Genomic DNA, 14,064 nt, shown 5'->3' on the forward strand with positions numbered 1-14,064 from the left:
GTGAGCTTAACAAACGGGATAAAGTTGTATTTTATTATCATTAAACATTAAATGATGGTACCAGAGATCCAACTGGTCTCAACAGCTTAACAAAATGGTCAAGCAGATTTTTTTTATTCACCAACACATGGGTTAGAAACTGAAGACAGTCAAGGGATATTGTATGTGTCCATCACAGTTAATTATTAACTGATGGTTTCTTAATACAGGACCACTCTCAGTCATTCTCAATAGAAAACATATTGTAAGAAGAATGTTTGTAAGAAAGGCTCATTTCTTTCACCCTGGCAGCACAAGGTTATCTAGCCTACAACTGTAGGGGTTGGCATCAAAGGAGATTGCAGTTTTGAGCAAGATGGGGTTCTGCAATACCACAGAAACAGATATCTGTGCAAGCTGGTTTATGAGGTGGCCAAAGGGATTCATCTCCTCTTTAAAGCATTAATGTTGTGTCTTTACCTACTCTCAGCTCATATATTTTAAGCTTAAATATTTTAAGTCCACAAAACCTGGGTCACGTCTATCTAGAGAAAACTAAACTGAAATAAACCTTGCACCCTGGAACTTCTAATTGCCTGCAGATGTGAGTTAAATGGAGCTATAAATAAGAGGAGCAGGGTTTAGGAGTCCCAGAATTGCTGGGAGTTGGGTGGCATATGAATTTAATCTATTATTACAGTTGGTCATCCGGTCAACTAGATGTGTAGACTGTATTCGGCATTTTTATGTACCAGCTGAGCCCTTCCCAAGGATCTGGGTAGCCATAGACAGATTTTGTTGTTTGACTGTGTTAGTATTGTTGCAGGATGTAAGCTGTTTCAAGTAAAGCTTTTTGAAATTGACTGATGGTGATTTTATCAATGCTGATGTTGTTCAAGTGGTGCTCCAGATATTTTGGGACTGCACCCCAAATTACCTATTACAGCTATCACAATTTTTTACTCCTTTTTTGCAGGACTTTGCATTTTGTGAGGATATTATTGAGGTTGGTGGATTGAGGCATTTCATTCTTGCTAACAAGCCTGCTGCTCTGTCCTTGTGATTTCTAATTCTGCCCCTGTTCCAATAGATCACCACCTTCCAGCAGAAGAGGGGGATGATAGAAGGCTGTTATGTGGTAGAATGTAGTCTGCATTCCCAGGAGAGAGGGAATGCATTCCAGAGGAGCAAAATACAGTGAAATTTGGATAGTTGTGTGGGAGAGAGAGAATTAAGGTAGGGCCTCCCCAGTAATTCTCACAATATGCAATATAGTTTAATGGTGCAAGTAGTCTGCTTTAGTTTGGCAAGATTTCTGCCTATGGGTAAAAAAATAAAATAGAGGAAATTGCTTAGAAGAATCTCAGTGTGACTTTCTTGATTTTTTGGAGCCTGACAGTTATGACCTACACTCAGTATATAATTTGACTGGCTCATAACCTTTTAAACTCTTACCGTATCCTGTTATGTTTGCCAATCCGTACAAGGAGGTCATCAGTTGTGTAATTTTTATCCCAGGGTGGATAGAAAATGCAATGTGCAGCAGTGAGGACCCAGCGATTGCTGATGAGACTAGCACCACATACCAGCTCCTGTGGTTTCTTCTTGAATAGCATGACTTGCCTACGTACAACAAAATTTGAAATGCAGAGTGTGGGGAGGCAACTTTTTCAGGATTGAAACACTCTACAGACAGAATGGATAGGTTGCAATTGTCAGATATGACTTGCATGTTAACTTCTTTGTTTTGATAGGTAGTTCCTCTTACTGCCCATGGTTTGCAAAGAGGAAAGAGGCAGAAACTACCAAGGTCATACTTCTTTTAGACAGTGCATTGGCAACTCATACATCAACTGATACAGTCAGTGTCAGCAATCAGGCCCACACCCAGGAAGGAAAATAAGCAAAGTCTTCCCATTCATCTCATTCCCACAACCAGACTTACCAAGGAGCGCTGCCCACTTCAGCATTTACCCCCTTCACAATTCGGCCTTGCAAATAGGACTCTAGTAGCTCATTCTCAGTGTTGTCAGAGATTTTCTTTTTCTCAAACAGGGGACGGATGCCACAATCTGGAAATATAGCCCCATCCACATATGACTGACTAGTTCACAAGTGACCCTGTCTTTCATAAGTCAACCTTTTGCTAGGAAGAGATGACAGTGAGTAGCTAGCTTCTGGCATAAGATTTGTTCCTGATGGGAAGTGTGTGGGCAATTTTTTTTAGCCTCTCATCATTGGAATAACTACTGGAAGAATTGGGAATTGAGTCGGGTCCTAGCTATTCCCTGTATGACTGATATTAATTTAAGGCACCTGTCTAACATTGCCATTACCTCCTTTTTCTCATTTTGTGAACAGAAGGTCTGATCAGTAAAATAGAGTCTTTGGAAACAATCCACAAAATGATGTTAAGGTTCTGTCAAAATGTCTGTATTGTATATTTAAATATACAAGCTCAATTTCTTTTCCCCAAGGGCCCTTTGCATCGGGGTGGAGTCCAGAGTTTTTAATGGCCGGATGCCCTTCCTGACGCCTACACAGAGTTCGCAGCAGACAATTACTCATTGCACCCAAAGAGAAAAATATCTGCCACTACCTAGGACAGGGGTGTCAAACTCAATTTCACTGAGGGCCGCATCAGCATTGTGGTTGCCCTCAGGGGGCCGGGTGGGTATGGCCAGGGTGGGCGTGGCTAGAGTGCGGTATGGCCTACTGGGTGGGCGTGGCCAGCTCTATATCATTGGCATCAAGGGTGCCTATGGGGGCCTGGGCAGGAGTGGGACAGATCTGAGGGTCTCTGGGCCAGGGCCAAGGCAGTGGGGGCCGTTCCCTCACTGTTTCCATGATGGCTTTGCGGGCCACATGAAACCACTTCGCGGGCCGGATCTGGCCCCCGGGCCTTGTGTTTGACATGTCTGACCTAGGATCAAACTCATAGCCTCCAGATTGTGAGGTGAGAGCTCCATCTCTAGGCCACTGCATCGCCCTCAAGGGCAATCTATACATCCTTCTAAATTTGGCTTAAGAGTATTTGGCTAACTGTTCTTGAAAGAGATCTCTGTAAGACTCAGCTTTCTTTTTATTTGTATTTCATAGCCGTGGCCTGTGAAGTTTCAGTTTTTGGAGCCAAAGCTGAATTAAGCCTCTCCACTTTCTTCCAGCAGAAGTCTTACAGTTAAAGTTAAATTAGCTATTACCCTTCTACCCTCTATCTTCCCTTTCATGAAGGCTGCACTTAAGAACAAAATTCCTTGTGAGAGCCACGTGACATGAAGTGATGGTGTTCTTGGGGAACGAGGCATAAGACCTGGCTGTCCTCCCAAGCCTTTGGCTAAGGTGGCTGGAGACCCACCCCTGGATATTGCTCTGTGTTGTCTGCTGTATTTGCCATCTAGTTCTCTTCCCGCCCCCCCCCCCCACTTTCTGGTTCTTTTGTTGTATGCATTTCTTTTTATTATATTATTTTTATTCTGTTTATTGTACTGTGAGTCATTCCGAGTCTCACTAGAGTCAGACAGTGCCAAATCAAATCAATTCTTGGCAAATCAGCCTCTCAGCATAGGTGCATACTTACACACAAGGTGGGGGGGTGGGTGGGATTCCTGCCAGTTCAACAAGTTCTCTCTGTGCAACTTACCAACATGGATGTTGTTTTTATTGTACCCCAAAATTCCCACCTTAATGCACATTGGTTTTCTCTTCTATCAACCTCAGCCATTATCAGGAGGAACAACAAAGTGTTTGAGTAATCTGCAGCGTCTTGTGTAGTGTGTCGGTGGATCATTTTAGACGACAGCACCAGCTGAGGTAGGATTTTCGTCCTTCAATGTGTGCTACTTTCTATTTGCTGCACTTAATTTATCCCACAATTAGGTATTATGACAGCACCATTCGGTAGCCTCCTTAATAACTCAGAGTCCACACAGCTATGCTGAGAAAAGAAATGTGCTGTTGCAGCCTGAGTGAAGCATCCAAAATGGCCTGTTTGGGTATACCCAAAAGGTGGAGGTGGAGATATGCAGAGACAGACTTCAGTACTGACTTCCTGTCATTCTTATTTTTCACAGCAAATAAACTTATTTCCCTTATTTCTACCTGCCCACCTCCTATTGGACAATGGGCAGGTACCAATGAGAAAACCTTTGAGGAAAAAAGAAAATGAAGATAAACAAATCACAGATAAACTAATTACAACTACAGGCTACCTTTTTGTTTTATATATGTTTTGTATCAAGCAGGGCTTTTTTTCTCATAGAACACTCAGAACGGAGTTCCGGCACCTTTTTGGGATGGAACCTTGTAGGGTAGGCAAGGCGGGTTGTATGACGTGTGTGAGTTCCAGCACCTTTTTCTTTTACAAAAAAAGCACTGGTATCAAGTATTTTAACATTTTTTGTTGCCCGTAGCCATTTAGGATTGGGGCAGAATTGCAAATGTTGTAACAAAGTCCAGTTGAATAATTATTTATAATTATCTCTAAACGAATTTAGACCTTGGCATGCCATTCAAATGTGTAGCCTCTAGACTGAAAAATATTATGTACCTCTGGGCTAACCCCATTTTAAATGAGGAGCTATATTATCTTTTTCTCTCTAATTTCACTGATGTTCTTTCTTTCATTGATTCCTTTCCTCACCTGCTTCGCCTGCACCAAATGTCTTAGGATCAAAGAAAGTTTCATGTTGCTGGATAGTAGTAGTTCGTCCTATATCAGCAATATCATCGACATAATTTAGATTATTTTCTGAAATGGAAGAGGGACAGGAAAATACAAAAAACGTAATTTAGTTTAACATTGTGAGTTCTCTATCAGTGGACTAGACACTAGAGCATTACTGAGGACATATCAGGAGGCCCATGGAGTCTTAGGAGGGGAAAAAAAGCAGTCTGTGGCTATGGTAGTTGCTGGGGTCCAATAGGTTCCTGGATTTGGTGGGGACTCATCTGAAGACTTTTTGTCATCAGCAATGCATGTTATACTCGAAAGAATTACAACTGGAAAACAATAATTCCACTGTAGAACCTCAAGAAGTGATCTCTATTAAATATCAGCATGCCCTCCCAAATACTGCATTCTTTCAGTGACCACAGAAATAAAAGTCTGCTCCTCACCACAGTAGTTCAAGTTGCAATAATTGTAGGTCATGTTTGGGTGGTCTACGTAGCACCAGACCCCTTCCTCATCATGATCAGGGTTGCGGCAATAGTTCTCCACCAGGGGCACTCCTTCCAGGAAGTTTTTTCTGTAGCTCAACTGTCTTACTTTTTCTGAAGCCCATGGCAAGCACTGCTCTCCAGACACTGTGACCGAAAGAGTCCCTGTATAGAGCAATCCTTCCTCAGCTACACATTCTTCCTGCTGCCGTGTTTCCTCTTGCAAAGGAGGAAGTGCTGGAGAGAAGGGAACTGTTGTCCGGTTCTCGCCTAAAAGGAAGAGCAAGATTACCATGAGCATTGATGAAATAGCAATTCAGAGCTGATAAAAAAGCAGTCAGAGCATCTGTTTTCCCTGACATAGACATGCCAAATTTGAAAGTGGGTGGTTTTGCTTCATAGTAGACATGTCATTCAATTGTTACTTTACATCAAATATTTATCTTAGCCTGAATTCTGAGGACAGGCTGAAAGAACTTGGGGCGTTCAGTTTGATGAACTTTGGGGAGACATGATAGCTGTGTTCAGGTCCATGGAGAGAAGTTAAAGAGAAGGAGGCCAAGATTTACTATCCATTTCATTATATTCATGAAACAGATTCACTGGAATATAAGGGGTGGGGAAATCTATACAACAGTGGAGATTGTGGACTGTGGATTTGCCATCTCTTGAAGTTTTTAAAAGGCTGAACACATCTCACTGTCGTTTTTCTGCATATTATACAGGACTGGATTAGATGATCCTTCAGTCATTTTCAACTCTAGATTCTAGGATTACCCAGGATGCCGGTCAAAAGTTGGTTTTGAATCTCAATTATAAATTTAAAAATAGCCAACCTATGATTGTATGATTGTGTGTCTAATTTCATGCAGATTTTGCCTAATTCCAAAAGTAGCATGCAAGCAATTAATGCAGACTTCTAGTAAGAGTAATTTATCCTAACTGCTATGCAAGAAAGGAAATGGTGGGGTAGGTTGAAAAAAAAAGAATCAGAAAGAGAAAATTGAAGAAAATTGAAAGTGTCAAGGAAAAACTAGAATTAAATAATGGGGCTTTGAAGATCTGTTTATAAATAGGGAGAGATTTCTTTTGCCTTATTTCTTAAAGAAAGTGATAAGCTGAAATAGAAAATGGATTTATTTGACTAAATATTTATGTTACCATTTCTGTAGTTCTTAATGGACTTTGGCTGATTAGGACTGAACAATGATCTTTTATAAATGATTATTGATAAAGTATGATATGTGGAAAAAAGAGATTTTTTTAAATTGAGATATTAGAGGAGGTGTTAAGTTACCGAAATTGTTTTACGTTTATCTGGAGGTAGGAGGGAGTCATCTTTCATCTACCTTTTCTTCTTGTTTTTTATTTTCTGTTTTCTATCTCTTTCCACTTCTCTTTCTTTACTTTTCTATTTTTCCTAGTTGTATTAGTTTTTAATCTTTGCATTTGTAAACTTGAATAAAATTATTTTTTTTTAAAAAAAGAGGGGGAGGGGGGAAAGCAAAGGCCAGAAGCTCATCCACTTTTGATTCCAGCCACGTCCACTTCTTGCTTAGCTTCAGACACTGTTGACATTTGTGCCCCCAACAATTGATCCTAACATATACCCCAACAAAAAAAGTCAAACTTGTTTAATCCCCATATTACATAAATTGATACCTCAGCAGAATGTAGCTCTGATCTCATGTAGGCTGTCCTTCCCTCACCATATGGAAACTGAATTTAGAGGATATATTGTGCACAAACACAGATAAATTAAGGCAGAGACCTAATCAAACTTTACCTTTTGTACCAGCACTGAGACTCACCACACACAGGAATAGCACATTCTTCTACTCGTACTGCTGGATTACGGGTGTAGCACCAGGGTCCTTGAGTGTGATTGTCAGGGTTCCTACAGTAGTTTTCAGTGAGATTGGCTTCTGGATGAGTTGTTTCATTGAACCTGAAAACAACCACATTATACAGTAAATGACCCTTCCCAGCATTGATATTTACAGGAAGGGAGGTATAAACCAGCAGTGTTTGCAAATCACAAACACAGAGCAAGATTACTCCATATATCTTTTTCCTGTGCCCTACTTCAGTCATGGTAAAACATTTGGTCTCAGCATGTCAATAAATGCCTAACCGGGCTCTACTGGTGCGTCAACTCACCCACTTTGAGCAAAAGAGAAACAATTCTCTTATTTCCCCACCATCTAGGCTATCCCAAACAGTGGCACTCAGCAGCAGCACTGAGGCTCAAGTAGAGGCCCAGGCCTTGACTTCAGACCTAGTGCCATTGCTGCCACTCAAAAAAGCCATCTCATTCACCAAGGCAAAATTACTCCACCAGAGCCCATCGCTTACATTCAAGTGATGGCCTACTGAAGACTGCTCCAGGTCACACAGCCTTCTTTCTTGAAGTGGCTTCAGAGAATGCTCTTCTGTGGCCTCTGCATGCAAAAGTACGCCCTGGTTTTGTGCATTTTTTTGAAGGCTCCAGAGACCACACAAGAACACAACCCTCCAGCACAGCTTCCAAATTATTCTTGTGCAGCTTCCAAAAATCATGCAAGAACTGAGTGTACTTTTGAGAATAGATATGATTGGATGTTAGTGACTGCTGGCTTGTCACTTGTGACACCCGTGCCATAGATTCTCCATCACTGACCTAACAGACCTTCTCTTAATTGTGATCCAGTTGGTGATTTAAAACCAGTTTCTGCCTCTGACAGATAAATGATCAACTAGTCTGCTAAGGAACCCTGACATCTACCTCCAACACCCCACAATTAGCAGGGGCTGAGAAGGAGTTGAGCACAATTATCAGCTTTTGCCAGCAAACAGCCCCTTAGAGTTAGACAACAGAGGTAAACTTTCTCAGCTTCTGTATGTGCTGGAGAGAACTGTAGACCACACATGTCAGCTTGCATCTCTGTCTTGGGTTGAAAGCTCTGTTGTGGAAGAAATAACTTCACAGTCCACCAATTTTTTTGCATTTAGAATTATTTTTCAGGGAAGGAAGGCTGCTTGTTCTGTTTTAGTCAAACAACAAATATATTTTCCTTCCAGTTGGCTTTCAGTATATTTAAGCTGGGTAACTATAGTCTTATTAATTTTTGAATGGCTCTGAAAACTGTTATTCACCTGAGGTTTTATCATTTTAAGCTGACTTAGGATCTGCCTTCAGGAATTAAAAGACTGGAATTAAAAGACTATACAGAACACTTTCTAAAGATAAATAAGCTTACTGAGGTTTGTGAGGAAATTTGCTGGACCAGAACTGACATTCAGTTGCTGACTTGGTGACAGAAATCTTTCCCTTGTAATTCTGTCCTGTTCCTAGGACACAGGAACCTACCAAAAATTCAAAGCATAGAACGAATGAAACAGAAATCATAGTATGGAGAAACAAGTTGAAGATGTCATGGTTTAGGCTTGGATTTCGAGTGACAGAATATACAGGATTAATTTGCATTTGTCTATGTTTGTGAGGGCTTTTGAGAAGAGGCCAATGAATATTGTAAATGGGTCCACCAAATTAATTTTTAAACATCAGAAGCTATATGAAAATTCAGTATAGTATTTCTAATAGACCACTAATATAAATAGCTATCTAGTGATGTTGTCATTGATTGAATCATAGATCTTTATAAAAAGATGGGTACAATTAATATTTAAAATAATTTAAAGAGACTTAAGAATTAAAAGTACAGTGAAGTCAAAGAAATATTCACAATCTTAAGAGATTTTATACCCATTTTTTTTAATTCATCACAAAATACATACAGTATTCCAATCCCATGTCTACCTAATAATGTAAAGAAACAAGAGACAGTACTGGATTATTTTTTCCTCTTGTTTCAATGCCTTGGGACAACATATAATAGTTTATATAGTTTATATATAATAGTTTTAAAAATGTGAGCCTCGGGTAAGTACATGTTTAAAAACTAAAACACAGATCACAGACTAAAAATTTCTTTAAAAACTTTCGTCAGCAGCTGCTGACATCGTCAGAGTTCTAGCCAGGATTGAGAATCGTGTTTTTATAGTCTCTGTAACGCCAATATATACACACACTAAAACACGACATTCAAAATATCCCATTGAATTAAAGAGGGCTAAGCTATGGCCTGCCTCTTTCTCCTACTGCTCAAAACGTTACTTTGTCATCAGTTCAGAATATACTTCCACTCCCTTCAAAGAAAGGAACCTCCTTGTGCTCACTATCATGGATCCTCCACAATGTTTTTACCTTGCAAACACTCATCCAGAGTTGCTCTCTTTTTCAATAGGGTTTTACAAGCTAGCAAAAGAAGAAAAATATTTTTTTATTGAAAAGTTTTACAATACATTTTATCTTTAACAATCCCTCCCCCCCTCCCTCCGCCCACCCCTACCTAGCCCTCCCTATCCCTCCCCCCCTTCCCCCCTCCCCCCCCCGACTTCCCAGAGCTAAATACAAGGTATAAAAACAAAAAACCAATCATAAACAACCATATGCTAACAACAATAAACTATTAAGTCTATCGCACTCTAGCTCATGTGAAATGACTACAAACAATACTAATATCATATAAAAAAACTTATACAAATGCTAAATGAAACTTTTTGGTCCCATATTTGTTCTGGATATAATCAATCCAGGAGGCCCCAGCGAGAAGAAAAATATTTAGTCCAAAGAGACCAGCAGCTCATTTGTAAAAGGTGGAAAATAATCAAATCTAATTATTATTGGAATTTATTATCAAGCCTAAAAGTATAAATGCCTTTTCTTCAGCTTCTCCACAAATTGCTCCCCCATAATCAAGCCATAGAATTACTTCCCTCAGTCTCCCGTTCTCCTGATATATTTATCACTTTAATTCCCATCTAGCACAGCCACGGAAGCTGTCGGTTTTAATACATACTAGAATGTATGTCGAATACATACTTTTTGATACCGACCATTGACTTAAGAATAATCAAGAACTTGGAATGAACATTGAACAATACATTATGTGCACAATGCTGGTTATCTGAAGTGATTCACACAAAACATACCTGAATACTGTGCCCAGAATATATCCTGCAAAACAAAAGTTTTGACTTAGAAGACTGACCAGTGCTAAACTGATTTAGTATTGTAAACTGAGATGCTTATTGAACTTTTGAAGCAAGAAGGAGATATGACTCAGCCAAAAAAGGAAGGAAACTGAGCAAAAAAACCCAAACTTGTCAGTAATGCAGTCTATTGCTGTAATATAACGTCATGATCAAGACCAGCCATTGCTCCTCTCTGTAGTACATTGGGCCAATCACACCTAAAACTTTGCATCCACTTCTGGCCCCTGCATTTTAGGAAAGACTTAAGACAAACCAGAATATGGTGAGCAGAGGAAAGGGCAACCAAGATATTAAGGGACCTAGAAGGAAAAACTTGTGAGGAACTGTTGGGAGCGCTAGGTTTAAATTAAAAGGAATTGCAAGAAAGAGATTTTGACTGAATATCGAAATCATTCCTAATGGTAAGAGCTATTCCGCTAGTCTCTCAAATGGTGAGAGGCTATCACTCACTGGAGGATCTCTGAGATCCAACCCTTACATAATGAATAGCAAATATTTCAGAGGTAACTCTAGTAATTTTTTTAAAAATCTTGCTCTACTGTAAATAGCAGAGAAAATACTTTGAACTGTAGATAGACTCTAAATACGTGGCTAACTAGTTGTAGGAATTAGTACATCAAATAATACATACTGTTTGGATGTCGGACTCAATGGCTTCACGGGCCTCCTCATAGACACAGACTTCCTCTAGACACTCCCGCTCTAGATTACCTTTAAGTAACTCTTCCATGAATCCCTTGTTAGCTCGCTTTGTGCGCCTCAGCAATGAAAGAGCTTCCTTTTGCTCAAGAAAAACTAGTAAAAACAAAACATCCAGTCAGTGGACCAAAAAGACAAAGACAAAGATTCTTTTTACATCTGTCTCTTGCACGCTTGCTAGAATTTCCAAAAGTTAAAGTCGAGCAACATCTAAAGGGCCACCAGTTCATCAGCTCCAATTTTTCAAACTATAAAAATGGAAATGTCTGAAAAACAATCTTCTTCTGGAAGTAGGACTCTCATTAGTTAATGTATATCAGCCTTCTCATTCTGATGCTTTCCAAAATGTATTGGAACTATAATTTCCAGAATTTCAGTAGGACATATATGTTGGGAATTGTAGGAACTGTAGCAGTAAAATATCTGGAGGACAGCGGTTGAACTATATGATCTGAATCACAACAGGCCGAAGCACAGCGCACCGTCCAGAATGCTAATTCAGGTAAAATTCCAAATGTTTCAGTCAGGTGAGCTAGATCACACCTACTGGAAGAAAGCAGTCTAAAAAATATAATGCCTTGGAAATAGTGCCGGATTTAGACTTGGTGAGTATTCAGGATTTGCTCTCTAAAAGAAATCTCATGGTTGCATTATTTTTAATAACCACAATAAGATATGATTGTGTAAATTAAACCTTTGTGAACTTACGATAGCAGAAACACAATTTCCTCATACTATAAAGTTAAGGGTTAGCCCAAATGTATGTGTTTCCTTTTTCTTATTTTCTTTCTTCCTATCTCTAGAAAAAAAACTTGTTTACCAAATCATGACTGCCACTGTGATGGCAAAGTTGGATGTCTATTTATCTAACCTTTGTAGTTTTCTCCTAATGCAACATGCTAGGACATTTGTTTTCTCTTTTCCAAATTCAGATATCAGAACCTCCAAATCAAGCTCTGGAAAATGTTAAGACAAAAATGGCTATCTAGTAAAAAAAAAAAAAAGGAGGAAACGGGACAGTGTCGATAGAAATACCAGAGACACAATGAAGAGGAATTTAAGAATTAACAAATGTATTACAGCCGAAGCTTGGCAAGCTAAAGTCTGTGCTGTTGTCACCTAAGAGGAGTCAGAAAAGACTTGGACATGATTATCCTCCCTTATATTCATGGCACTTTTCCAGGTTAGCTGGAAAAGAAATCCAGGGTTTCTTCTTCACCACCTCCCCCAACTTTTTAAGAAACAAACAAACAAAAAAACATTAAGAAAAGAAAGATGGAAACACCAACACACAAACTCCTCAAAGGTCAGAGACCGTTTGAATCTTTGGTAAAGTATAAAGAAGAGCTTTTCTATTAAGATAAGAAAGAACCGCAACCAGAAAGAACTGGTTAAGGGAGCTCCTTTCCAATCAACGCACAAAACACACGCAGAAAACTGCAAACAGCTTCATCTGATGTGAGTATTCTTAAAATATGCATACCCAAATTAAAAAGTTTTAAAAAAAGAACAGCTTGGCTAAAAAACTCTCAAAAGTAGTTGCTTTCCTCGCTTTCCTTCATAAATTTCCCCCAATATTTTTCTGCTCTTTTCTTGGGAGTCATACGCAGCACTGGGGATTTATTTCCATTCTTTAGAAAAAAGTGCTGCTGCTTCTTATATGACAAAGGCCTCCTCCTGGGTGCTTGATCTCCCAGCTTTTCTACCACATACAGGACAATCACAAAACGAACCCTGAGCTTTGTTGTTCTGCCCAGGCCACGTTGTTATAGAGTTACTCTGTGAAATCCCACTGATGCCTACCTAAACTGCTCGCTCTCTAATCACAGACTGCTCTCTTCTAAAAAGGCTGATTAACCTGGCAAATCTTTTTCAACTTTTCCTCCCTGCTTTCAATCCCTTACCGCCGTTGCCCAGGATGAGGTGAAAGAAGGTGGCAAAGAGAAGAGTCCTCAGCATTCTGGTTTTGTTCTGCCCCATCTTGGATGCTGCTAAATGCAGAAGAACTGCAAACAAAGTGGATGAAGAAATGTTGCAGCCTAGCCTGGGTTAATGTTGAACCAGTATGAAGAAACAGGAAGCCAGGTCATAATGTGACAGGAACGATAATGCCAAGGAAGCCCCTCCTGGCTTCTCTCCGTCTTCAACACACTTTTCCTTTCTCCAAACTTATTGACACACACCCAAGCAATAAAACAGAAGGACCCTGGAACACATTAAGTGGACCCAGGACACCAAATAAGGGGTGGGCTAATCTTATACTTCATGAAATTAAAATCTGACTCTCCTGGCTTAAAAGAAGGGAGTATGAAAAAGCAATGAAATAACTCTCTGTACCATACCTTTAGTACCTACTCTATGAACGTAAAAGTCAAAGCCATGTGAAATTTTGATTGATTGGCGAATGAGGGTTCAACCTCACCACCATCAAATATGGCACAAATGGAGATTCACCCTGATAGATGATGATGTTACAATATTGTCAGAACCTATGAAGAACGGCTGCAGGACTTCGGTTCGGCTAGTCCAGGGGTAGGCAACCTCGGCTCTTTTATGACTCATGGACTTCAACTCCCAGAATTCCTGAGCCAGCCAAGCTGGCTCAGGAATTCTGGGAGTTGAAGTCCATGAGTCATAAAAGAGCCGAGGTTGCCTACCCCTGGGCTAGTCTAAAGAACAGAAGAAACAGGGTGACATGATAGCACTATTCCAGAACTTGAGGGGCTGCCACAAAGAAAAGGGGGTTGAACTATTCTCCACAGCATCAGAGGGTAGGATAAGAAACAGTGGATGGAAACTAACCAAGGAGAGAAGCAACCCGGAATTAAGGAGAAACTTCCTAACAGTGAGGACAATTAACCAGTGGAACAGCTTGCCTTCAGGAATCGTGGGCGCTCCATCCCTGGAGGTTTTAAAGAAGAGACTAGACAGTCACTTGTCTGAGATGGTATAGGTTCTCCTGCTCGAGCAGCGGGTTGGACTAGAAGACCTCCAAGGTCCCTTCCAGCTCTATTCTATTCTAATGACAATTTTTTTTTAATAAGAGGGAAACTCAGCTTTGCTATTTCTTGAACTGTGCCCATTGAGACTACTGTAAGAGCTTTCAGCAAAACGTTGTACTTGAATCCAGGA

The 14,064-nt window shown here is 40.0% G+C and overlaps 1 protein-coding gene across 1 annotated transcript in view; it reads right to left on the bottom strand.

Moving 5' to 3' along the window:
* LOC308667902 (uncharacterized protein) overlaps positions 1-14,064 on the bottom strand; it is a gene marked incomplete at its 3' end in the record, with an annotated part of 47,242 nt that overhangs the window by 6,562 nt on the left and 26,616 nt on the right. Inside the window, 10 exon segments of the mRNA XM_081327492.1 lie at positions 1,435-1,602; positions 1,925-2,051; positions 4,619-4,726; positions 5,095-5,406; positions 6,948-7,084; positions 8,376-8,481; positions 9,383-9,433; positions 10,171-10,195; positions 10,865-11,028; positions 12,837-12,938. Of these exon segments, the coding sequence (XP_081183618.1) occupies positions 1,435-1,602; positions 1,925-2,051; positions 4,619-4,726; positions 5,095-5,406; positions 6,948-7,084; positions 8,376-8,481; positions 9,383-9,433; positions 10,171-10,195; positions 10,865-11,028; positions 12,837-12,938 (1,300 nt within the window).

This window comes from Vipera berus, assembly GCF_964194415.1.
Source record: "Vipera berus genome assembly, chromosome: 1".
Classification (NCBI taxonomy): domain Eukaryota; kingdom Metazoa; phylum Chordata; class Lepidosauria; order Squamata; family Viperidae; genus Vipera; species Vipera berus.